This window comes from Dasypus novemcinctus, chromosome 7, assembly GCF_030445035.2.
Source record: "Dasypus novemcinctus isolate mDasNov1 chromosome 7, mDasNov1.1.hap2, whole genome shotgun sequence".
Lineage (NCBI taxonomy): Eukaryota > Metazoa > Chordata > Mammalia > Cingulata > Dasypodidae > Dasypus > Dasypus novemcinctus.
In genome coordinates, this window is record NC_080679.1 from 120,436,224 (window position 1) to 120,461,623 (window position 25,400).

The following is a 25,400-nucleotide window of genomic DNA, read 5'->3' on the forward strand; positions in this document are numbered from 1 at the left end:
CTGTCCTTAAACTATGCATTCACATATCGCACAACATACATACAAATAACAAACTTCACTGATAAACAGACAAAATAATCAACCTAGAAATTTGAGAAACAAATGCATCTCCAGATATTTGCAAACACTGAACCAAATTTATTTATTTTTATTGTACTGGAATTTTTTTCATCTTGACGTTGGGCACCAAGGATGCACTAAGATTAAGATCATCTGGTTTCTGAAAAGCAGAACTAGGAGATGAGTAAGGGAGACATCCAGTAGGATATTGCCCAGTGGAGATTTGGCAATAAAATGTCTGACTTCCGAACTACATGCCAGTCTTTGAGACAACTGTGCCTGTCTCAAAGCTAAGAAATTTGGTTTCATCTTTGCATTTATTCATAAAAAATTTATAAAGCTCTGTAATGGATAAGACATTGTGTAAAGCACTTGAAATAAAGCAATCCGATGATTGTTGTTGAGCTTAAATAACTAAAATCCAAAAATCTCCTTTAAGAATAAGAAATAGACCTATTTACAGAGCTTTTGTATCATAAGATATTGTGAATTTATTGATAGAAGATTATATTAATACATATAAAATATACAGAGTGGAGTATAATATGCCCTTTTAGTTTGTGTTTCCAAAGCATTGGAAATAAGATATAATAAAACACTCTTACATCAAAAAACCTAGATTCTGGACATACCTCTACTAAATAGCTTTTGAAGTCTTATTCAGTTAATAGAGTACATTTTTAAAACACAATGTTTGTGTACTAAAAGTCAGTAGCAACAATTACATCTTTAATAAACTCATACATTTGGGATAAATGTACAAATTCTGCTTTATTTAGGGTTCCTAGAAGAAATCATAATGGAAGTTAGTAAGTACTTAGAACTAAAAGAATACTCAAAAATGCCAGAAACAGAAAAGAATAATTATGGGAAAAGGTATGGCTTTTAATTATATATATAACATATACATATAAAACATGTATTTAATGAACACCCAATATTAGAATTTAGAAAAAGAACAGAATAAATTCAAAATCTAGAAGGATAGTAATGAGAAAAGGAATGAGGAGAAACTAATGAACTAGGAAGCAAAGAAAAAAATACAGAAGATGGGAAAAACAAATGATTGATTGTCTAGAAAAATCAATTAAGTTTAATAAATATGTGGGAAAGCTTCTCCACAACGTAAGTAATGTAAAGGGGGGGGGCAATTTTAATAACTTTAAGAAAACAAATTTTAAAACTTACGTGAAACAGATAAGTTCTCATGGAAACAAATACCAACTCTGAATTAAGACACAGACAACCTGAATAGCCTAATAAAGGAAATTGAATTAGTATTGAAGAATCTCTTCACATCTCAGCATAGGTTATTTGTAAAGGTGGATCTACCAAATAGTCAAGGAACACATACTTCTAGCTATTAGAAACACTTTGGGGAAATAGAAAAACACAATATTTTTCAGTACTTTTTATGACATTGATATCTTATAAACCAAAACAAATAATGACAACGTGAAAAAGGACAATTAGAAGTTGGAGCAAAAGCCTAAGCCAAATATTGGTATATTGAATTCTTTAATGTATTGAAATATGATTAGTATGTTGTATTTAGCACAAGAATGCTGAATTTGTTTAAGCTTTAATAATCTATTATTAATAACATGATTCACTGCATTATCATCTATATGAGAAAAATTATAACAATCTACATGATGCAGAAAGTGATCTAATATGTTCAAAAAATCCATATTTTAAAAATTTAGAAACTTAGGAATGCAGGGAACTTCATCAAGTTGTTAAAGTCATTCACCCAAAAGCTTAGATCATATATCATAAGCAAAAGTGAAAAATCAGTATCATTCTCTTTAAAAATCATCATTGAGGCAAGAATGACTACCATCATTATTTGTTTTAACTATTGTACCGAATGGCCTGAACCAAAGAGGCAAAAGATAAAGCAACTAAAGTTATAAATTCTGTAAAGGAAATGATAAACCAGGAAGCACTTTTTCACAGATGATATGATCATCATTTTAGAATACTCCAAAGAATCTACTCAAAGTTTGTCAGAAAGTTTAGCAAGTCTGATGGGTATAATAATAATATTAAATAATGTTTCATGTTTCTATAGTTCAATAATAAACAGTTGGAGACAGGATTTTTAAAGATTGTATTTATAATAGGGGCAACAACAAAATGTGTCTAAGAAATGTTTTATATGGGAGATACATTAAATCTCTATAGAGACAAACATAAAATTTATAATTAAAATACTAAAGTAGCCTTATAAATGAAAAGAATACTCATGTTTATGGATAGGAAAACTTAATATAGTAAAGATGTCAGTTCACTGCAATTCCATTCAAAATACCATTGGTTCATTTGTTTATTCGTTCAAATTTGACCAGCAAATTCTAAAATTCAGGTGGAAGAACAAAGGGCTGTGCATAGCTGATTCTTGAAGAAGGACAAGAAGGATACTTGTCCTTTCAGATATTATGATTTACTAAAAAGCTAAGGTAATTATGAAATTGATGCCACAATTGACAAAGAGATCAATAGATCAGAATTGAGAACCCAGAAACAAACCTAGGCGCAGAAGAAAACTGGATTAATGACACAGGGGAAAGTGCAAATCAGTAAGGAATTGATGGGGAAAACTAGTAGTTTAAATATACACAAAACCAGGGATGGCACTTTTGGGAAATACTGCGTATCAAGGAGAAGAAAGGAATTTGATAGGGAAAGGCATCTCTTTGCGTGTTGGAGGCAAAGAAAAAGAAATGTGGAAGTAAGTGATAGAAATTAAGGCTCCTACAGGGAAAAAATCTTTATTAGAAATCAGAATGCTCACGTCCACTCCTAATGGTGCTTCCTAATAAAGAAACTGCTCTTCAGAGTACTAGCAATAGAAGCTTCACAAGCTAACCAATCCTTCAAAAGCCATATATATATATGGCAAAATCTGAGATGTTTCAAAAGAACAATGTATGACTAATCATACAGAGTTACTACACATGGATACAAAAAGCAAGAATTTTTTAAAAAGTTTCAGTTAATGAAATTTCTCCCCATAAAAAAACAACTATGATGCAGAAGAGTACTGTAAATCAATGCTCCAACCAGAATTAGAAAAGCATCATTAAATATGTTGGAATGAAATTATGCCTCAATGAGAAAGTCAAAATCTTAGAAATGACCACAAAAAGTAGGAAAAAAAATGTAACATTAAAACTGACAGATTTCAGGAAGGAAATTGAAAAATGTCCAAAATAATAACAAAAAATAATTAAAAGTGTCCTCTGGTAAATAGATATTATTGAAAATAAGGTAAGGGGTATCTAGTAGAGAAATGAAAAAAGCCAATGAAATGAAAAGGAAAAAGGAGGAGAAAGGATCCCAGATACATTGTTACACAAGATAGGGAAATACAACCCAACTGATAAGTAGGTAGTATTCTTAAATGAGAAAAACAAAACAGTGGAAGAGAAGCAACATTTAAAACCATAATACAAAACAGTCAAGTTGACAAAAACATTCAGGAAGCAATCTATTTGATAAGGAATATTCTCATTAAGTATCTAGGGAAATTGATTTCCAATTCTATTATGGTAATTTGTAAAAATATTAGACTTCAATGAGAAAAATAATAATTTGGGCCTCCTGGTTTTAAAAAACAACAACAAAAAGATGAACCCTTTTACAGAAGAAAGAAAATCTGGTTATTATCCAACTCCCAGACAACAAACAAAGCAGGAAAATTGTTGAGCAATATTATCAAGATAATGAAGTATGAATGAAGTATATTCTGTACTAACAATCTGCCTTTAAATATAAAATTATTGGAAGAGTTATCATTTTCAAGGACTCAGTTAATACTATAGTCAGCATCCAACTTTGATAAATGAGTAGCTGAGCAGATATATCGAAAGAGAGAAGGTAAGTAAGGAAAATTACTATGTGAATTTGTATGATTTGATATTGTATAAAAAATTTTCATAAGAGTGGAATAAAAAGAGAAAGAGAGGGAAGCAAATGTGGCTAAAGCAGTTGGGCACCCACCTACCATATGGAAGGTACTTGGTTCGGTTCCCAGTACCTCCTAAAGAAGATGAGCAAGATAGTAAGCTAATGTGATGGGCTGGTGCAGTGAGCTGATGCAACAAGAAAACATGAGAGACCCAAACAGGGAACAGAGGTGGCTCAAGTAATTGAGCACCACCGTCCTGCATAGGAGGTCCTGGGTTCAGTTCCTGGTGACTCCTAAAGAAAAAACAAAGAAGATGAGCAGACACAGAGAGCACAAAACAAACAGACACAGAGAGCAGACGGCCAGGACAAACAACGAGAGGTGGAGAAAATTTTTTTTTAATTTTTTTGCATTATGGAATAGCAACACTAAAAATGTTAAAAAAAAAAGAGAGAGAAAGAGAAAGGCTAAATGTGTACATTTATACTGCATAGGTGAGTATCAAGGAATAATTTTTTTAAGATTGAGAAAGCAAGTAGTAAAAATCTAAGTTTGAAAAAATATGGCAGGTGGCAAGGTCATTATCAGAGTTATTAATATGAAATTAATTTTTAAAACTAAACTGCAAGCCTAATACCAGATTTCTAAATACTAAAAGAAAAAAAAAACAGCCTAGGGATAAAAAAAACCCCACAAACTTCATTAGGCATGATATGCATAATATATACGAAAATATGAGAGATTTTAAAAACATAACAGTCTTATTAACAAGTGTAAATTGCAATAAATTATCTATTAAGGGGAAAATATTACAGATTGGCTCATGAAAGCAAAATCCAATTCAATCTTTCATGCAAAATACACATCAAAACAAAATGTTTCAGACAAACTAAAATCCTGATTCCAGACAAGAGACCTTTCACGTCTCAAGGCATTAAAAGAAAGAAAAAGAGCATACTTTATAATGCTAAAGGCCACAATAACAAGAGAGATATAATAGTAAAATGTAGAAATTGTTCAATAATTTTTTAACATGATAAAACATATATACCCCAAAGATAATAAGTATCTTACCTTATAGGGAAACATCAGTGAAATTCCCATTAGAGTCAGGCACAAGAGAAGGTTGCACACTGTCCCCACTCCTACTGTTTGTTGTACTGGAGGCATTATATGATGTAAACCACACAAAATAATCAACGAGAGCTGTAGGATTTGGAAAAGTACTCAGTGAGACACCAGAATAGATATTTAGCATACAAAAATCAGTAGGCTTCAGACAAGCAAGAAACAGCCAAATAGCAGGCACAATGCAAGAGGAAGCCCTGTTTACAATAGTAACAAAATATAAAATATTACTTAGTAATAAATACAAAATGAAATAAATATGGAATTGTACATAATCTATGTAAGGACAACATTAGAACATTACTAAAATACATAAAAGTAAACAGATAGAAAGCCATAGTGAATGAATGAAAATCATAGAGATGTCAGTTCTTCAGAAGTTAACATAAAAACTGATAGTGAAATTCCAAAAATTTTTATTTCCTTGAACTGTATATGCCTATTTTTAAGTTCATTTGGAAAAATAAACCTGCAAACATATCTAGGGCAATCATGAAAAAGAACAATAAGAAAAGACTGATCTTAATAGATATTAAAAATAATACAGGTATATTAAAAGCTGTAACTGAAAGTGAGTGGTTTTGTGACATGAAATACATGTACTAATAAAATAGTGTAGAAAGTACAGATTAGCCTTTTTACATATAATAAAGATTACATCTAAAAATCATTGGGAAAAACGAACCTTTTTAAAAAATAGTTTTGGGAAAACTGAATATTCATTAGGAAAAAGATAAATTTATGTCCATATTACCATTGTAACTCTGAAATGATCAGAGAACTAACATTAAAGAAACGATACATGTACTAGGAGAAAACATCAGTATATTTTTTGTAACCTCAGTCTTGAAAAATCCTTTTTAACTATGAATTAACACCCAGAAGCAATACAAGAATATACTGATAAATTTGATAACATGGAGATTAGAAAAAAAATTTTCTGAATAATAATTCCATAAGCAATGTCAGAATAAAATAGCAAACCCAATATATGCAGCTTATATTTCACATAACTGCAAGATTATCTAATGTGTATAAAGAGCTATTAAAAAAAAAAAGGACCAAACACCTAGTAGATAAAATAGGCAAACAGAAACAGTTACATAAAAACATTATGCACATGACATTTTTATTTATTAAAGGAAGCCTTTTTAAAAATATATGAATGCAAAGTATAGCTACTACAGGATACTGTCACAAGTTTGGTTCCCTGGAAAATAGACTCAGAGGAAGTTTAGACTGCAGAGCAGTCATTACCAAAGTGATGGGTGACTCTGGAGAGGAGGGGAAGAGTGGAAGCTGGAGCAGTAGGATTTGAGCTCTGGTGCCATCTGGACCTCAGCAGACCTTACCAGGGAGTTTGGGTTGTGATGGCTGAGCGCTTTGTACCAGCAGCAGTGTCGCACCTGGGAGAGTGGGCCCTTCATTTCTGATGGGAGTGCCAACAAATCACATACTAGCATCCCACAAAACACTGCTTCTCAACTATCAGGTTGGCAAAAATCTATACATTGAGTACAAACCATAATAATTCGGTGGGAAAACAGTCATTCTGTGGCATTGCTGTGCAATTGTACAATGATTCTGCCTTTTTGGAAGAACCTGTCCTGAACACACACACACACACACACACACACACACACACACACACACAAAGCATGACATACACAGGGTTAATCACTGCAGCATTATTTGAAATTGGAGGCTAGTTGAAAGAATTAAGGTACATCCACACAATGGAGAAGTCTGAAAAGTCTGAAGGAATAAGAAAGATCGATGATTATATCTGAGAATGGGTATGGAGTGAGTCCCATATTCTTTATAATTTATATGTGTATGGGAATTGAGAGTTGCATTTATATAAATTATATATTTTCAAAGAAATTATAAAGTTTCTTTGGCTTATTTTCCCCAAAGGAAAAATAAATGAGAAATTAATGAAAATAGTTCCCACATATGAAGAATGAGAATAGAAATGAGAACAAGACTCCTCTCAGGATAATATTTTATATTATGTATATTTAAAATACCAAGCCCTGAATTTAAATACTAGAAGAACCAAATAAACTTAATTGTAAGGCAAACTGATGAGAATTTTAATTGGAGGAATTTCTTTGACATGCATACACATATACACATACAAACAGAAAGAGAATATAAGGAAATATCTCTATTTTGATCAAGCGGTCTGTCAAACAATCAATATATGTACGTCCTTTTAAAGGGCCTACAAGTAAGAACACCCCAGAAGCAAAGAGAACACCTACCTCCAGATCCACTGGAAGGAGTCATGGGGAGAAATAGAAATGATGATTGCAGGTATGGGAGAGAGGAAATAAAAAGATCTTCGAATAGCTTATGGCATAATAATCAAGAAAGTACACTAAGACTAATGTAATGATGTCCAAAGAATAGAGGAGTTGGCATTGAAGGGGTTTCCATTAGGTAAATTTTGACCATTTCAGCATCATAAAGAAAAACAACAGTAGTGGAACATAATATATTGCACTAAAAAGATGACTGAGACCATAATAATATGAGGAGGAGGGTGAGAAAAAGAAGGACCACATATCAGGGAAAAAAGAGGGGAAAGTTCTGCTTTAAAAAATGCCAACTCATAAGGAACATTAGAATTGGAAAATCACTGTGTAACCATAATTTATTCAAGTAAAAGTCATCAATGAATGCCAAAATTACTGAGTGAAGAATTGACAAGGAAAAGGAGATTCACATAATGTGCAAGTATCATCCCACTTTTAATGACAAGATAAAATGTACCTTTACAATGAATAGATGTGGCAGTTCTGCTTAAAAAGCTTTGCCACGAGTGGGAAAACCTGTCATGATGTATGATGTGCTTCCTAACATGAAGTATCCAATATCACCTACATAATATTCTTGCCAAAATTGTTTAATCTAAATTAAATAATGAGAAAACAATCAGATAATCCAGAAATGTTAGGTGTTCTATAAGACAAGTGGGCCAAGTGTTTTAAAACATAGTCTTTGTCAAGGAAAACAACAAAAAGTTAGGATGACTGTTTTACTTTAAAGAAACTAAGGAGATGAAAAGCCAATGTAATATGTAAACCTCCATTGGATCCTGTGTTGTGTGGTATATGTGTGTGTACATATATACACATAAGCAAGCATAAGTGTTAAAATTTGAGGTAGTTTTGAAAATTTTAATATGGATTGTAGATTAAATGATGCTGAATTAATGTTAATTTTCATAGGTGTGATATGAGATCAGCTTTTGTAGGAAAATATTTCCCTCGAGAGATATGTACTAAAGTATTCAGGGCTGGAATAGCCCAGTGTTTGCAACCTATTTTCAAATGACTCAGCAAAGGAAGATGTTGAAAAGGCTGATATTTGGTCAATCTAGGTAAAGATTATATGTTACTATTCTTTCAACTTTTTCGTAGGTTTGAACACTTTCTAAATGAAAAGAAAATGAGGGAGAAGATGTGACACTTGTTTCCCACATGGGAGGTCCCGCGTTTGGTTCTGGGTGCCTCAAAAAACCCCACAAAAAACAGAAACAATCAAAACTAATGAAAAACTCAGGAGCTGCTATGGCTTAGTGGTTGCACACCGGCTTCCCACAGAGGAGGTCCCCCGTGCAATCCCCAGCCGAGGGAGGGAGGGAGGGAGGGAAACACAATTGCATACTCATTCCACTGAAATATAAAGCAGCCTGTTGATAATAAACTGTTGGTGAGGAAGCGAGGAAGATGTGGAACAACAGAAACTCACATTCTGCTATAGTATAAATTGGGAACACTTCAGAAAACAATTTGTCACATTCTAGTTAATAGAAGACGTGTATGTACTATAACCAAGCAGTCCCACTTGTAGGAGTTTGTCTAGGAAAAATCCTTGCCATGTGCATCAGGTGGTATTAAAAACAATGTTCATAGGCAACTTGGTTTTAAGAACAGCAATTAGGAAACAACATAAATGTCAGAAGTACAGACAAATTATATTTAAACAACAAAATGCTTACAGCAGTGAAAATGAACTATGACTGCAAACATCAACATTGCTTAATCTCAGAAACAAATTATTGCATATGAGTAGCTAATCTTATAGTAATACACATGTTTTAAAAGCATTAAACATGGAGTATTTGTTCAGATTAAAGCATGTCCTGGAATGTTTTTATTTAAAGCTGTCTAAACTGCACAGCTGCTGCTGATGTAGATGACAGCGATCAAGGTCCAACAATGATACTTAACATTTTCTGAAGTTTACATGGAGCATAAAGTTAAAGGCACTACCCTTCCTGAGCCTGCATTTATATATGATGTTTGTGCATTCGGGAGATTTAAAACTATAAGCTGACTGTTAGCTGAGAATTAAAGAATTAGAAGCAACACAGGTAATCAATGTTTTAGACTTTACCAGAGAAATACTGTTTAAAAAAAAGAAAATCAATTTTTTCTATTCCTTTGCAGAGTAAAAGTGAGCAAATAAGCGTGCGGCATTTGACATCAGGAAACTGGGAAGTAATAAAGATCCTGGCATATGATGAAAATACTCAAAAGATGTGAGCATCCTTTGGTTCTCTAGTCAGGCTGGAAGTCAGGGTGGTCAAAAGCCATATTTTCTACCAGAAATATATTTTGTTTACCATGGGCCAAGCCAAAACAGCCTGGTCACGTAAAGAACAGCCTTTTCCTTAGAGACCCTGTCTGTGCTTCAGAGACCCTCAGACCCACACATACTCACAGATTGAGAGAGATCTTGAAAGAGTGGGGTGAACTTATAAAGAAAAATAAAAATAAAAATATTTCCCAGATGGATGAAACTCTGCTTGTTGAGCACCAGAACAGCCTTTGCCTATTCTTTGACAGTTTTGAAAATTCAAGGGAAAACATCAGACCTGTGCCTGATGTTTGCATTGTCTTTTTTCCTGGACAGATACTTTCTGAGCACAGAGTCTTCTCCCAGAGGGAGGCAGCTGTACAGGTAAGCAGTGGATGAGGGGCCTCCTGCACATGTTGGCTTCTCGATGACCTTCCACACCATACAGTGAAAGAAGGGAAAGCTCTGAGTGGTCAGGAGAGAGACAACTCTGGATGACAGAGCCACATGCTTTTGTCCAGTCCCTTGGCTCCACGCCTTTGTGAGCCTAGAAGGCCAAAGCCTGAATGGAGACTGTTCTCTCCCTTTTTCATCCTTCCTTTCATTCTTTCTCACCTTCTTTTACCGTCTTAAAAATATACATATATATTTTTTATGGCTTGCTTCTGGAAGCCCCTCACGTCACAGGCATTTACATTACATTTTCCCTTGTGGCTTCTTCTTCTGATAAGCCTCATGTTGAATTTCCAGTGCATTACTGTGCTACTCATGGAATTTATTCCTGAACAACACAAAACCTTGTGAACACTTAGTAAAGTGCATTAAGTGGAAGCTTTTCCTTTATTCCTTATTTTCTAAAACCCATTGAGTTGGTTGAGGGAGGAAGCATCCCTCTTTAAGCCAGAAACACTCATTGTTTACTAAAACAAAGCAATGCATTTTGTATTTACATCTGCCTGATTTTCCCAAATGCAAAGCTATGATCGTAAAAGGGCAGGAGATCACACCCATTTAGTATTAAAATGTCTTCTCACTCAGAAAGCTTTCACCAGTATCTTATAAAAATGTGTGTGTGTGTTTTGTTTTGTTTTTAATTTCTGGCAAATAACCCATTAAATCTCGACTTTATATATCCTCTCTAATTTCCATTTCATAGATCCATTTTTAAAGTGTCAAACCTGCCATGGAAATTCATCACATTTGAAGAAGTGTCACGACTGATTCTTACCAAGTAGCCTAAGCTTTTCTTAGAGAGTACAAATGCAAAGTCCCGTAATTCCCCCAAATCCTCCAACAAACTCTTATTTATGCATAATGTGCTTTCTTCTTTTTATCACCTTTTTATGTCAGAAAAAATGTTTCTTCTGTTATGTGGAATCATAGAAAGAATCATGGCAATCATTATCCAAACCAATATCAAGGATACCAAAAGATGTTTTGTCTTTAATGTAAATTCAAACATACAGTGTCTACCATACAATAAACAAATCAGAGATAGCAATTCCTACCAATCAGCTAAAATTAAGTTAGCTTACAAGTATTTTATTCTTCAGTGAAATAAGAAAGTAGATCAAAGTATAAAATATTGACTAGTCCTGGCAAGCAGGCCGCCTTTAAAGAAGATGAATATTTCATTTTCATATTCTTTTTCTCTTGTCTTGGACTTCCTGGAACCCACGTTCTCAATTCTACTGACTTCCTAAGGAAGAAAGGTTCTATTTATTTAGAGAGACTGGTTCTGATTTTGGTTTTGAAGTGTTATTTAATACAGGTTGTTTTTCTTTGTCATGACCTGAAGCTGTTCATTCTTGAAACATATATTGTATGATTGATATAGGTGGCCATGACAATAACTTCGAGGCATGGAAATACTTGATCAATGTATTACTCCTCTCATTTTATAGAACCCTTAAAGAAAAATGACAGTGTGAGAAGATTATTATTAGCCAAGATCATCCAATGGAGCTGCCTCAATCTCTCTTCTTATTAGCCAAAAATGTAATTTGAATCACAATGACTTCTTAACATTTGCCTGCTTTTCGTACCTCTCCAGTGATAGAGGCAGTACAGTCAAGATATGTATGACCTATACCAGTGTAGCAGGCTGTCTTAAAGAAAATATAGCACCGATAAATTACGCCTTAAATAGCTCATCAAATGCCAGTTGGCTTTACTGTAAGATAATGTTAGTGTTTGACCCAGAGAACTCAATCACTGTCTTGGCCAGGCCATAAAAATGATCACTGGCTGACTTAATGTGTGGCATTAGACACCCTGCAGAGTCAGAACTGTCACTATATTCAGTGTTATATTTTTGCTCAAAATTTGCATTTTTTTAATTTCAGCAATCTCAATGATCTAAATTATAGGAAAATAGCAGCATAAGTCTTTAGCGCACTTGACTCTGAGAGGTCTTATGGAGAAATAGAGACAGACAAGATTTTATATCTTGGTTCTGTAGCTGATTAGCTTTTTGTGGTGCTTACATATTCTTTGCCTCCTTTAAGAGCCTCATTTCTGCCTATTTAAAAATGGGTATTATTACCTTGTAGGTTATCATAAGAATGAACTTAGCTAATGTGTTTAAGTGCCTAGTACATATTAATCCTTTCCATTAGTAAAGGTAAAATTTGGATTGTAATCAGCTCTCAGTGCTTCACATGTGGAATTGCAATTTTGCGAACTATATGGCACTGAACGTCAGTATTTTTCTGGTGCTTCTGATATCTACCTCAACTCCTGTCCCCATTTACCATACAATCAGCATGTTTCCCATCAAAACCAGCATGACTGTGATTCATTTATGAATATATAGCCAAAATCATGTCACTCCAAAATGAAATTGAGAATCTTTGGCCAATCAAGTTTCTAGTTTTTTGTTTTGTTTTTTAATCATCACCAGAGTTTTCATTAATTGGTATAAATAATTTAGCATTTAACTGCATTTAAAAGTAAGCAATTCTATGTATAGAATTCAATCTTGGATAAGTATCTTAAAGCCTCTGACCTTCAGTACTGTTATTTGTAAAATAAAGATAATGATCACTTCCTTTTACCTCCCCAGTGTCTCAAAGACTGCATTATCATTAGTGTGCATTACAAGTTTTAGATATTTCCTTGAAGGGGTGAACATTCAAGCATTGTATTTATCATCATAGAAAAATAAAATTTTCTTTACCAAAAAAATTCAATGCAAGTATTTGGTGGTGAAAACTTGACACTGAATGTGATGACACAGTCTAATGTTTAGAATTTTGGCTTTAGAAATTACGAGTTTGATTATTTGGGGCGACTTACAGAAACATTTCCATATCATTTCAACTAATATGTATTGATGGTTACTTTATGCAGTCCCTGTGGGCAATTCCCTGTTAAGACTTTACAAAGAAATACCTGTAAAGAAAATCCAGGTAAACTGTTATATTTAGTCCCATGGAAACCATTTTCCTGATTTATAACATACATACATACAGGTATACATAGTTTTTATTTTATTACATAGAATAAAAAGGTGCATGTCTTAATATTAATAATGGAAATTAATCCTGTTTTTTAATGATAATGGTAATTTATAAGGAATTTCTATGCAAGCACAGTTGTATCTCCTCCCTTTATGCTAATATGTAAGTATGGATACCACACATTCAAGTGCCTTGAATGAGAGTATAACTTTCTTTTACTTTCCCCAGTGCTTCTACTGAAGGATTATTGAATCGTCAATGCATTTCTTGTAATTTTATGAAAGAACAGTGCTCATATTTCAGCGCCAGTTTTAGTCCCATGAATCAACATTTCTTATTACTCTGTAAAGGTAAGACAATAGATGATTTCTAGAAAAGGCATATATTTATTTAATCTTCCATTACTCTCATAATTAACTGGGAATTTCTAATGATATAATTTGATATTCTTAATGCAGAACAAGTTCGATTAAAATGTTAAAAATCATAGGTTTATTGAGATACCAGTTTCATTCCAATATTCCAGTTAGAAGGAGAAACTGGAAATAAGTCAACACGCACACACAATCAATAAGTCTGTTTGAACGTGGACATTTTAAAAAGGTGAATAAACATATTTGTATCAGCAATGCCCTGTCACAATAGTAAACTAGTTCACCTCGTCTTTAGCAAAAAAAGCAACAGTCTTGTTGGTAAAACATTGGCTTATTTGTTAAGAGATTTGAGATCTGTACGGGATTGAATCCCCTGTACCAGCCCTCTTCAGCCTGAGCCATTACATCCACTCCAAATACTTCCTTTATTTGCTCTCCATCTGCTCTGCACATACATGGTTGTATGTATATCTAGGACATATTTATAGCAATCATTTTACCGTTAATATGATATGATACTTCCCAGATGAAATGGGACTCGTGATCTCTTCTACTGGGATGGATTGTGTGGTGCTGCTTTAGCTGCTACCTTTAAGCTGTCCTGTGTGAAGACCCCATGAGACCAGCACGTGCTCATTTTAGTATTTTTTCTCTTGAACTCAGAAATGAAGTAATCAAAGTTAAAAGTGTTTTATTTGATAACACCAGGGAAAAGCCATTAGACTTTTGGATAAGTTCAAGGTAACATCTTAATTGATTTGTATATTTGAAATATTTGAAGATTCTGATTAATTTGTTTTAAAAATTAACAGTACAATTAGCACCAGATGTTTTGATGCATCTCTTGTATATGGTAATGTAATATATAGGCATTCTTTCTTACTTGGCTGAGGGGTAAACAGAATTTGGAGGTAGTTGAGAGGTGGCAGGGCTGTGAGTCAGCTTTCTGAAATTGAGTGACATTTCTATAAAACACTAGAGATGAAGAAAGTCACATAAGATTGGCTAAAGCCATAGAAATGCAGAAGTATAGTGGGATCTTACAAAAATCTTTGAAAATAGCTTTTTTCCCATATGTTCTTACTTTATGAGTGAAATATCCATATAAAGAAATGGCATCTAGTCATTCGGATTCTTTTTCATTATATTTTAACTGTGAAATGCTCCCATTAGGGGAAAAAAAAACTTTGCCATGTAATTTTTCAAATAAATTATTACATAGATGTCTTTAAAATACTGGTATATTTATTTGTAGGTCCAGGGGTCCCAGTGGTCAGCCTGCATAGCACGGACAACATAGCAAGTGAGTACATGAGGGAAATAATTCAGAATAGTTATGGTTGACATTGGTTTCAGGGAATATATTATTTATTCTGAGTGTCATACTTTACAGAACCTTCTTCAAATGAGTCCTCCATATGGGTAAAACTATGTAGAGACCATCAGCCTCACTTTGTGTATGTTAGAGAAACAGTAAAGCAAATAGTTTTAGCCATATTACATCTGGGGTTGTGTTAGTCAGATGGTCTCTTGAAAGCCTAAATTGCATGAAATGTGATTAAAGAGGATGTTTGGAGTATGCTTCATTCTACTGGCCATGGAGTTTTCTGGTTTATTCTTTCCTGTGCCTCATATGGAGCATTCCTTTGGAAATTGTAGACTCTTGTAGAATTTTAAGAAAATTATGAAAACTACATTATTATATATTTTTTCTGTCCTTTTTCCAGATATCCAGGGCCATCAAGTTTTATATACTCAGTAATTTATTCATACATTTATATATTTATTTCACAAGCCAACATTTATTAAGTTAGCATTTTATCAAATAAAGTGACAGAGATTGGGACTACCTAAAAAGTAGGACATGGTCAGTGTGTTAAAGAACTTAGGGTACAGTGGGAAATAAATATAAGATTGAGCTAATTTTAAGAGCGAATAGCTAGCTTGTTTCCTACCTTCTTTTCTCGTTCCTTTCTTCCACCTATTTTTCCTCTTTCATTATTTTATTTATTCAAGCATTCAAACAATGCTTTCATATTCTAATGACTTACATAGGCTACTATTAACTAATAAGAATTTATATATATATATAAACTCACTCCTCTAATATCCCCCTGTAATAATTAATTTTATTTTGCTATTTTACAGATGGGGAAACTGAGTCACAAAGAGGTTTGGCCAAGATCATATTAATAAGTAGCAAAGCCAGGAATCAAATGAGGCAGTTTGACTCCAAGTAGGGGTTGTAACCAGTGCAATATGGTGCCAGCTTATTTTATTGTACCTTTATCTCTTAAATAACGGTTATTTTTAATTTGGAGTTTAGTTAGATGCCTTGAGTTAGAGTAGGCACAGATATAAAAGTAAAAGTTCCAATGACAAATGTCATTTTGAGAGAATAAAGAAACCATTTTATACTCTTCAAATACCACCATATAGAGATATCCTGCTTATACGAGATAAAGACAAAATTTGAAAATTTGCATTGGTTTTTGTGTGGCTGGATGATAGTACAATACTTCCTTTAGTGTCCATCTCTTTATTCTTGTCTTCAGTATAAAACCTCAAATAGATTATAGTAAGCAAATTCAATCTTGTGAACATTAATACCAGAGCAACAGTAATGATAATAAAGGCATTACAGTTGATAAAACAGATAAAATTAAAAGAATGTTGACTTTTATAGTTAGGAAAAAACAATGCATAAAATAAGTCCACCACATATGCTTTTTGTAAGATCTGACACAAGTTAATTAATATCTCTTAGGGCCAATTTCCTTCTAGGCTAATGTTCAAATGTTTGCTTTGAGGATGCAATGTATCTGTGGCATATAGGACACACTCAAAATATAACTATTTGGGTTAAATTGAGAATTCTGTCCTTAACAAGGATGATACAAATGCAGTTTAATCCAATTTTAATTTAATTTCATCCAACTGTTAAAAGGACAATATTTGTCTAATAATTACTTTGGCTGAAATCATATGATGTTTTTGTCTAAGGGAAATCTTTATGACATTCCCTTTCAGAATACAACTCTGATTGTCTCAGGATAAACAGAAACAAAAAAAGGTTGTGCACAGTGGTCAGGTGTCTAATTTTCTTTTCAGGGGGGCAATTATTCGTGGAAGTAAAACTTAGATTCGGTGGTAAGACACTCTTTGGGTTAATGAAAGTAAGTACCTAATGAATCATTCTGAACTATTTTTGAACCACATAGATTAGAATAGGACAAGAAGAGAAAAATGAGAAAAGAAAAATGTAAATAATTAACAAACATAGAAAATCTTTAAATCCAATAGTTATCAAAGAAATGCAAAGTAAAGTACAGCCAGATAATTTTTCCTAACAAATTAATAACATCAAAACCTTACGTGGCTCATGAATATATAGTGAACATTATATCTTCAAATCTCTTGTTAAAAAAATAACTCAGGCATAAGCCTTAAATCTTTCATATCTCCTTATTCAGTGTTTTCCTTTTGAGATTCTATACTGAGAAAATAAGTCTAAATCCAGAATAACAATGTTATTTATATTGGCAGAAAACATATTACAAATGACAACAGAGAGGAATTTGTAAATGAATTTTAATGGAACATTATTCAGTGCCCTGGATATATTCTGTTTGCTCCTACAGAATTACTCTCTACTCTCAATTTTTTTCTCTGCTATTCTCTCTGCACCAATTATTTGAATAGATGACTAAGCACTTCTCCTTGTCTTACGGATGATTATTGGAATTAGCTAAAGCGAATCTTGTAGACAGCTAGAAAGAGAAAGAAACAATGATTTGGCATTATCTTTGCCTCATCCCTGTCCCTGTGGAGTCACCACCACAGGTCGGCTGTGACCCTTGTCTGGAGGTCACTGCTTCTCCTACAGATATCTCCATGGAGGTTCTAAGAACAGCTATTCCCCTTGACCTTCCAACCTAGCTATTGTCGTAAACTCCTGGCTACTGTACTACCCTTTACAATCTCCTTGCCCATTGCCCACTTATCTGTAATTATCCCCTTCATTAAAATCTCAGCAAACTATTCTCATTGAAATGTGCTATCATTTCCCTGATAGGATTAACAATAAATACATGCTTACACAAGCCAACTCATCAAAAATGCTTAAGCTCTATTTCCAAGTGTGTAAGGAGGTTACAAATCCATGCCAGTTGAATGAAACCATTTGGAAATGCATATAAAAATGCAAGATGATAATACTTGCTAATGTTCAAAGTTCTTACCTTTGCCTGGAAGTCCTCTGAATGATTTTTTTTCTTTCTCCATTAAAATATTTCCTAATTTTCTAAAATGAGCACATATTACTTTTATATTGAAAAAGAAATCCTTTATTAATATGTTCAGTGACTTGTGACAAGGTATAAATATATAAAATTTTGCTTAGTTAATATTTCAGAAGTCCTTTTCCTTGTATTGAAATTATTCCCTTTCCTCACTTTATATTTTCACCTTTTCCTTTCTCCCTAATATTGTGCAAATGGTTGTTCCATTTCATTTCATGTCATTTCATTTATATATATTTATTTATTTATTCTCCCCCTGCCCCCCCGTTGTGACTTGCTTGCTATCTGCTCTCTGTGTCCATTAGTTGTGTGCTCCTCTGTGTTTGCTGTCTCCCTTTGTTGCATCATCTTGCTGTGCCAGCTCGGGCCATCAGTTCTCTGCAGTGCGCAGGCCATCAGCTCTCCGTAACGCACAGGCCAGCTTACCTTCACAAGGAGGCCCCAGGACGTGAACCAGGGCCTCCCACATGGTAGACAGGGAGCCCGATCGATTGAGCCACAGCCACTTCCCTGTTCAATTTTTTTTTACTCTCTTTCTCTTTTCCCTCTCTCCTCATCCTTTCTCTCCATTCCATATCTATATCTTTATACTTCTTTTCATCTCTTCTCACTTTTCTCATTTTCCTTCTCTATTCCCCCTCAAACCCACACTAAAAATGATGCCTTTCCACTTCCTCCTCTTTACAATGTTTGAGCATATACACCAAATGTGTTAAACGTATTTTCTCCATGTGCTATAAAAAATGTTCTGTCTGTTCTTGCTATTTTAAAAAGTGTTTTAATATTTTCTATAATTCTTTTTCTTAAATAGAACTTATTTCCCTGTGGCTAGGAATTGATTTTTTGCCCTTTGATTTAAAAGTAAAAAATTTCTCAAAGGCCCCCTATAATCAAGTAATTGGTTTGCATGTTTTTAGGTTGAGTTTTTTTCACTTAGTATTTAGCAATAAAGAGAAACCATTAGAAACTACTTAGTTTGGTATACTCAACTGATAGTAGCCTCTTGCTGTATTTATTCATTTGTAATTAATTTTATTCAATTATTCATTATAATATAATAACTCATTGCTCCTTTATCAAAGTCACATCCAACAACATGATCTGTAGTTAGAAGTATAAACTTTAAAAAATTTTACTCTTCATTCTTCACACAGCTGCCTCTTTGTAGTTACTAAATATCAAGTGATTTATATTTACAGAACATTTTATTTCCAAAAGAGGTGATTTGATGTGCCTGAGAATACATATTAGAATTCCCAGTCCTCTGGTAGAATTGGATACAATTCAGGAAAGGCATTACAGAGGAGGGGATATCAGATATAAGAATTAGAAAAGGTATGTCAGTGAAAAGGCATTTCAGGAAGAGGGAATACATGTGTATAGACACAAGCTGCCTTGAAAAATATTCACATTTGTAGTGGAAAAGTTGCCCATTATGACTGGAAGAAAATGTTTAAGAAAAATGTGAAGAGATCATACTGGAGAGTTAGACTGAAGCCAGAACATAAAAATCTTAGGTTTCTTTCTAAAAAGTTGGGATTTAACAATAATAATCAATGATAAGTCATTGTCAATTACTGAAAAAGTTTTGTTGTTTTGATTCCTTGGTTCTGGCCATAGAGTAAATGAAAGTAGATGTAGTAATCTACGAAAGGAAGGAAGGAGGGAGGAAAGAAAGGAGGGAGGGAGGAAAGGAGAAGAAAAAATGAAATGAAATAAGAAAACTGGATAAAATATATCAAACAACCATTTTCAGACATTGGACAGAGTCAGCATAGGTCTCTGATTCCTGAGAGAAGGGAAATGAATGATATGAGCCTATGGTTACCCGGTTTTTATATCATGGAAAATGTTCTGATCACTAGGAGGTAACCCAGACTGAGCACAGTGGTTTCTTTAAGTTGAGACAACAAAGATTGGAGTTCAGGAATGCTGAGGCTTCTGAAATGTGCTGGCAGTCTCTGGAAAGGAAGAAGCTACATGGAGAAAGAACCCTAAAATTCTCAACAGGGATCCTTTGAGTTTGTTGTTGAATACCTAGCTGTGCAAGCATAGGAAGACACTCCATGGGCTTGGGCAAAGGACAGCTGGGACAATGTTTCAAGGGCACACAGAGTGCTGAGAGATGTTCAAGTTTCAACCAGCAGTATACTGGGACATTCAGTAGATATCCCAGAGAAATTAGCCATAGAGTAAAGTCCACTCATACCCATACAAGAAAAGCTATTTAGAAAAGCTTTAAAATAACCAAGCTTATTAGCAAGTAGCTTAAACACCTGCCAGAATAAAAAGTCAAATATTTTTATAAAGAACACAATAGAAGCTTCCATGATTGATAAGATGCCTCTCTGTGCCAGGAGGGGGATGCATTCTGACTCCAGGTGAAGAGAACATGATAACTTGCATTTGAGATCCTCCCAGACCTTGACCAATGTGTCTCTTATTTTGGCTTCTTTCTATGTGTATATTCTTACTAAAATAAAATTATAATCTACATTGAGAGAACAAGTGCTGCTTATGTCTCTCAGCATATAGAGACTTGGATGTTAGCTAAAAGGAAAACAACATTATGACTTCAGAGAAACAACTTTCCTGAAGACACACAAGACTCTTCTAGTTTTCCTATTTATAAAAACAAAACAAAACAAAACAAAATGTAGCACGCACGAATAGGGCCCACTCCAATCATGATGTTAGCATGAGACATTTCAGTACTCTGCTCCCCCAAAGAAAGTTTGAAAGCCAGCAAGAACTGTCAGAAATATCTTTCTCCAAGTTCCAGAAAACAGCTATAGGACTATAGTAACAGAGTGAGCAACAAATCAAGAAAAACACTACTTAAAAGCAGTAGGATCTCATAGTGCCTTGTCTGCTTATGCCCTCACACCTCTCACTGGCTAGGCGTGAGGTCAGCCCACACTTTCAATGCAAATCTAGGTCTTGGTAGGGAGGGAGCAGAGTAACCCTCATGCAAATATTGGGAACTTGTAGTCTGCCCCAATTTGTCGAGGGTGGCCTGAGGAACTTGCCAACCCAGAACTTGTCTTGCAGTAGTAGGTAGTTCAAGGAGCTCTCTTATAGAACACTTTGGGATGCCTGAAACAAGGGATTGCTAGTTGTGGTGCATACAGTGCAGTCTTCGAAATTAGCAGAAAACACTTTCCTAGGAAAGAGGGGACATTCAGAATTCTGTAAATGAGGAATTCCCAGGGTCTCACACACATGCCAAGACAAGGGGCATGGGCTGAAAGGATCAAAGATGTCCCTACTCTTTGGCCTGGCCGTATTCTGTAAACTCATTTTCTGGATAAACCTATGCCTACACAGGCCAGTCTGCAAAGCCTGGAAAAGGTGTTTCCTTTGTTCCTGCTTTCTTTTCCCTTTTTTAAAGTTATAAATTGGCATTCAAGGAAATCTTTGCCATAAGACCAGCTGTATACAAGCTTAGAAAAAGATGGCTCAGCATCTAACATATTGAGCATGTTAAAATATCAAAATGCCCTGGTTTGAACAAAAGGTAAAAAAACATACAAAGAATCAGGAAGTGATGGCTTAGGCAAAGTAGAAGATTCAAACATTAGAAGTCAACAATGAGGAGGACCAGACCTGGGACAGATCAGACAAATACTCTTTAAAAATGATCCTGCATGTGCTCAAAGAGCCAAAGGAAAACATGGACAGTGAACCAAAAGAAATCAGGTAAACAATAGATGACCTTCTAATAAAGAGATGAAAATTATGAAAATGAATCAAACAGAGCTGAAAACCACAGTAACAGAGATTTAAAAATCCCTAGAGGGGGAAGCAGATGTGGTTCAACTGATAGAGCATCCACCTACCACATAGGAGGTCCAGGGTTCAAACCCGGGGCTTCCTGGCCCATGTGGTGAGCTGGCCCACAAACAGTGCTGCCATGTGCAAGGAGTGCCATGCCACACAAGGGCACCCCCATGTAGGGGAGCCCCATGTGCAAGGAATGTGCCCCACAATGAGCTGCCCTGTGTGAGAAAAGCACAACCCACCCAGGAGTGGCACCACACACATGGAGAGCTGATGCAGCAAGATGATGCAACCAAAAAGAAACAAAGATTCCCAGTGCTGCTGAGAATCCAAGCAAACACAGAAGAACACACAGCAAATGGACATAGAGAGCAGACAATGGGGTAGGGGGAGAAGGGGAGAGAAATAAAAAATCTTTAAAAAAAAAAAAATTCCTAGATGCATTCCACACCATATTGGAGCTGAAAAACTCAGTGAACTTGAAGATAAGGTAATTGCAATCATTTAGTATGAGGAGCGGAAAGAACAAAGAAAAATGAACAGAGCTTGAGTAACCTGTGGGACCCCACTGAGCATATATATATATATATAGATATATTGTGGAAAATCCAAAAAGAGAAGAGAGAGAGAAAGGGGAAGAGAGGATATCCAAAGAAATAATAGCCAAAAAGTCCCAAATTTAATGAAAGATATGAATGTATATATCCAGGATGCACAAGAAGCACCAAATAAGGTAAATTCAAAGAGACCCGCCTGAGGCATATTATAATGAAACCGTCAAATGCCAAAAAGAATTCTGAAAACTGCAAGAGAGAAGCAATATGCTATATTTAAGAGGGCCTCAATAAGATATGTGTGTCGATTTCTCATCCAAAAACATGGAAGCAAGAAGGTAGAAAAATGATATCCTTAAAGTGTTGAAAGCAAAATAATTGGCAAACAAGAATTCTGTATCTTGCAAAACTGTCTTTTAAAAATGAGGGAGAGATTAAGACATTTCCAGACAAACAAATTTGAGGGTATTCCTCACCACTGGAGCAGCTCTACAAGAGGAACAATAGACAATAGATAAAAAGCTGTATGAAGAAATAAAAATCTCCAGTGAGGGTAGCAAGATGAGTAAATATAAATGCCAGTACTATAATATTTTTGTTTGTGACTGTACTTTTTGCTTCCTATGGGATCGAAAAGCAAATGCATAAAGTGTAATGATAAATCATTACATCATAATTTATAACATGTAATTTGTGGCAAGAACTACATAAAAGTGGTGGGACTGGGAGTTATAGGAGCATAGTCTGTGGATACTCTTGATGTTAAGTTGGTATCAAAGCAAACAACAGTGTTATAGATTTAAGATATTAAATTTAAGCCCCTTGGTTAACTAGGATGAAAATATCAGAGAATATGCATGTTCATAATGACAAAAGTTAGACTACAGATTTCTGTCGGTGTGGGCTTCAGGGGAAATGTAGAGTTAATGCATAATGGGTGTAGGGTTTCTGTTTGGGGAGATGGAAATATTTTAGTAATGGGAGGTGGTGGTGACATCACAATATTGTGATGTGATTAATCCCATTGAACAGTGTGCTTAGGAAAGGTTGAGATGGGAATGATCACGTTGCATTTATGTGTCCACAATTTTAAAAAAGAAAGAGCAACTAAAGAGAAAATGAAAATTAAATTAATACATGATCTTGGATGGCATCCAGAAAGGGAGCAGAAAAGGCTCAAAGGGACAATATTGGGACATGTGAAAATACTGGAATGTAAACATTATACCGATGTTAAATTTCTTTTTTTTTTGAAGATTTATTTTTTTGTTTATTTCTCTCCCCTTCCCGCCCCCCCCCCATTGTCTGTTCTCTGTGTCCATTCACTGCGTGTTCTTCTCTGACTGCTTCTATCCTTATCAGTGGCACCAGGAATCTGTGTCTCTTTCTGTTGCGTCATCTTGTTGTGTCAGCTCTCCATGTGTTCAGCGCCATTCTTGGGCAGGCTGCACTTTCTTTCACGCTTGGCAGCTCTCCTTGCACGTGGGACTCCCCTATGCAGGGGACACTCCTGCATGGCAGCGCACTCCTTGCACGCATCAGCACTGCACATGGGCCAGCTCCACACAGCTCAAGGAGGCCCTGAGTTTGAACCATGGACCTCCCATGTGGTAGGCGGACTCCCTATCCATTGGGCCAGGTCTGCTTCCCCCAATGTTAAATTTCTTGAACTTTTAGGGCTGCTACTTAAGGTGAATTGCTTTTAAGGTTGTTACTTAAAGAGAATATACTTGTTCTTAGGAAATGTACATGACAGCATTGAGAGTTTAAGGGGAATGATGTGTACTAATGTTCATAAAATATATTGACAAATAGGCAACAGCATGATAAAGAGATAGATGATTGATAGATAATGTTGTGGTAAATGTGACAAAGTATTAAAAGTTTGTATCTATATCTGGGGATGCATGGGAAGTGGTATACTGTCATCCTCTGTATGAGATTTGTATTATAATTATTTTTTTTAGCTTTAAAGTATTTCAAAATTTAAAAAAAGAATACCAATCTAGCATTGAAAAATGTAAAACATTATAGTGGCCAGTATCCAACAAAAACTTACTGGATATATGAACAAATTGGAAAATCTAACCTATAATTAGTTGCAAAATTGGTAAATAGAAACATAATCAGAAATGACAGAAATGATGAAACCAGCTGACAAATGCGTTAAATCAGCTTTCGTAAATATGATAAAAATCAAGAAAAAAGGAACAATGTGAGAAAAGGAAATAATATTTTAAATGACCTTGAGCTGGAAAAAAAAAGTGAAATAAATTATTCACTGGAAAAAACTAAAATCAGATTAGACAGTGCAAAAGAATTGATCAGTGAATTTGAGACAATGTCAATAGAAACTATCCACACACATGAGAAAGACTGTAAAAATTAGACAAATCCTATGTGCAACTGTAGGCAATAATTAGATCTATCATACTTTTAATTGGAGTTATAAAGTAGGGAACACAGAAAAATTATTTGATGACGTAATGACCAACAATTTTCCAATTCTGACGAAAATATGAAATGATTAAATAAACCCCAGATAGGACACATACAAAAATAAATAAATCACACCAAGCAAGCCACATCACAATCAACTTGTAGAAAAGCAATAATAAAGGGAAAAAAACTTGAATTGTCAGAGATTTTTAAAAGGTACATTATATGGAGAGTAACAAAGCCAAGGATAACAGCAGACTTGTCTGAAAAAAAAGCAAGCCAAAAGTGACAGAACAAAATTTCAAAGTCCTAATACAAAAATAAAAACAACAGAAAGAAACAAAAAAATTGGATGTCTGGAAAAACATATCTGGAAAAATATTATTTAAAAGTGAAGGCAATATAAAGCGGAAAAAACTGAGAGAATATTTTGCCATAAGCTGTGCAGTATAAGAAATGTTAAAGGTAGTTATCCACATGGAACTAAAATAATACCACACAAAAACTTGTATTGTACAAAGGAATAAACACACCAAAAATGGCAAATTTAGAGATGTGGGTAAGCATTGTATTCTTTTAAAATATTTTTCACAGATTGACAAAGTAAAAATGTGTTGTGATATTTATAGAATGTGTAGAAATAAATGCAGAACAACAATCACAGAAAGAATGGTGGAAAATGGAATTAAACTGTTATAATTTTCTTATGTTACATATAATGTGATATCATAGTATTTGAGATAGAATGTTATAAGCTAAGAATGCTGTTGGTAAAACCTAAAGAAAAAACAAAATAGTGC

At 34.4% G+C, this 25,400-nt stretch overlaps 1 protein-coding gene across 3 annotated transcripts in view; it reads left to right on the forward strand.

The window, feature by feature from the left end:
* The window catches only part of DPP10 (dipeptidyl peptidase like 10), a 1,447,377-nt gene that overhangs the window by 1,377,135 nt on the left and 44,842 nt on the right, over positions 1-25,400 (forward strand). For all 3 annotated transcript variants that reach the window (XM_058301104.2, XM_004458043.3, XM_058301105.1), the window contains exons 14-17: positions 9,562-9,653; positions 10,028-10,075; positions 13,381-13,502; positions 14,782-14,829. In XM_058301104.2, the coding sequence (XP_058157087.1) occupies positions 9,562-9,653; positions 10,028-10,075; positions 13,381-13,502; positions 14,782-14,829 (310 nt within the window). The remainder of the gene's footprint in view (positions 1-9,561; positions 9,654-10,027; positions 10,076-13,380; positions 13,503-14,781; positions 14,830-25,400) is intronic.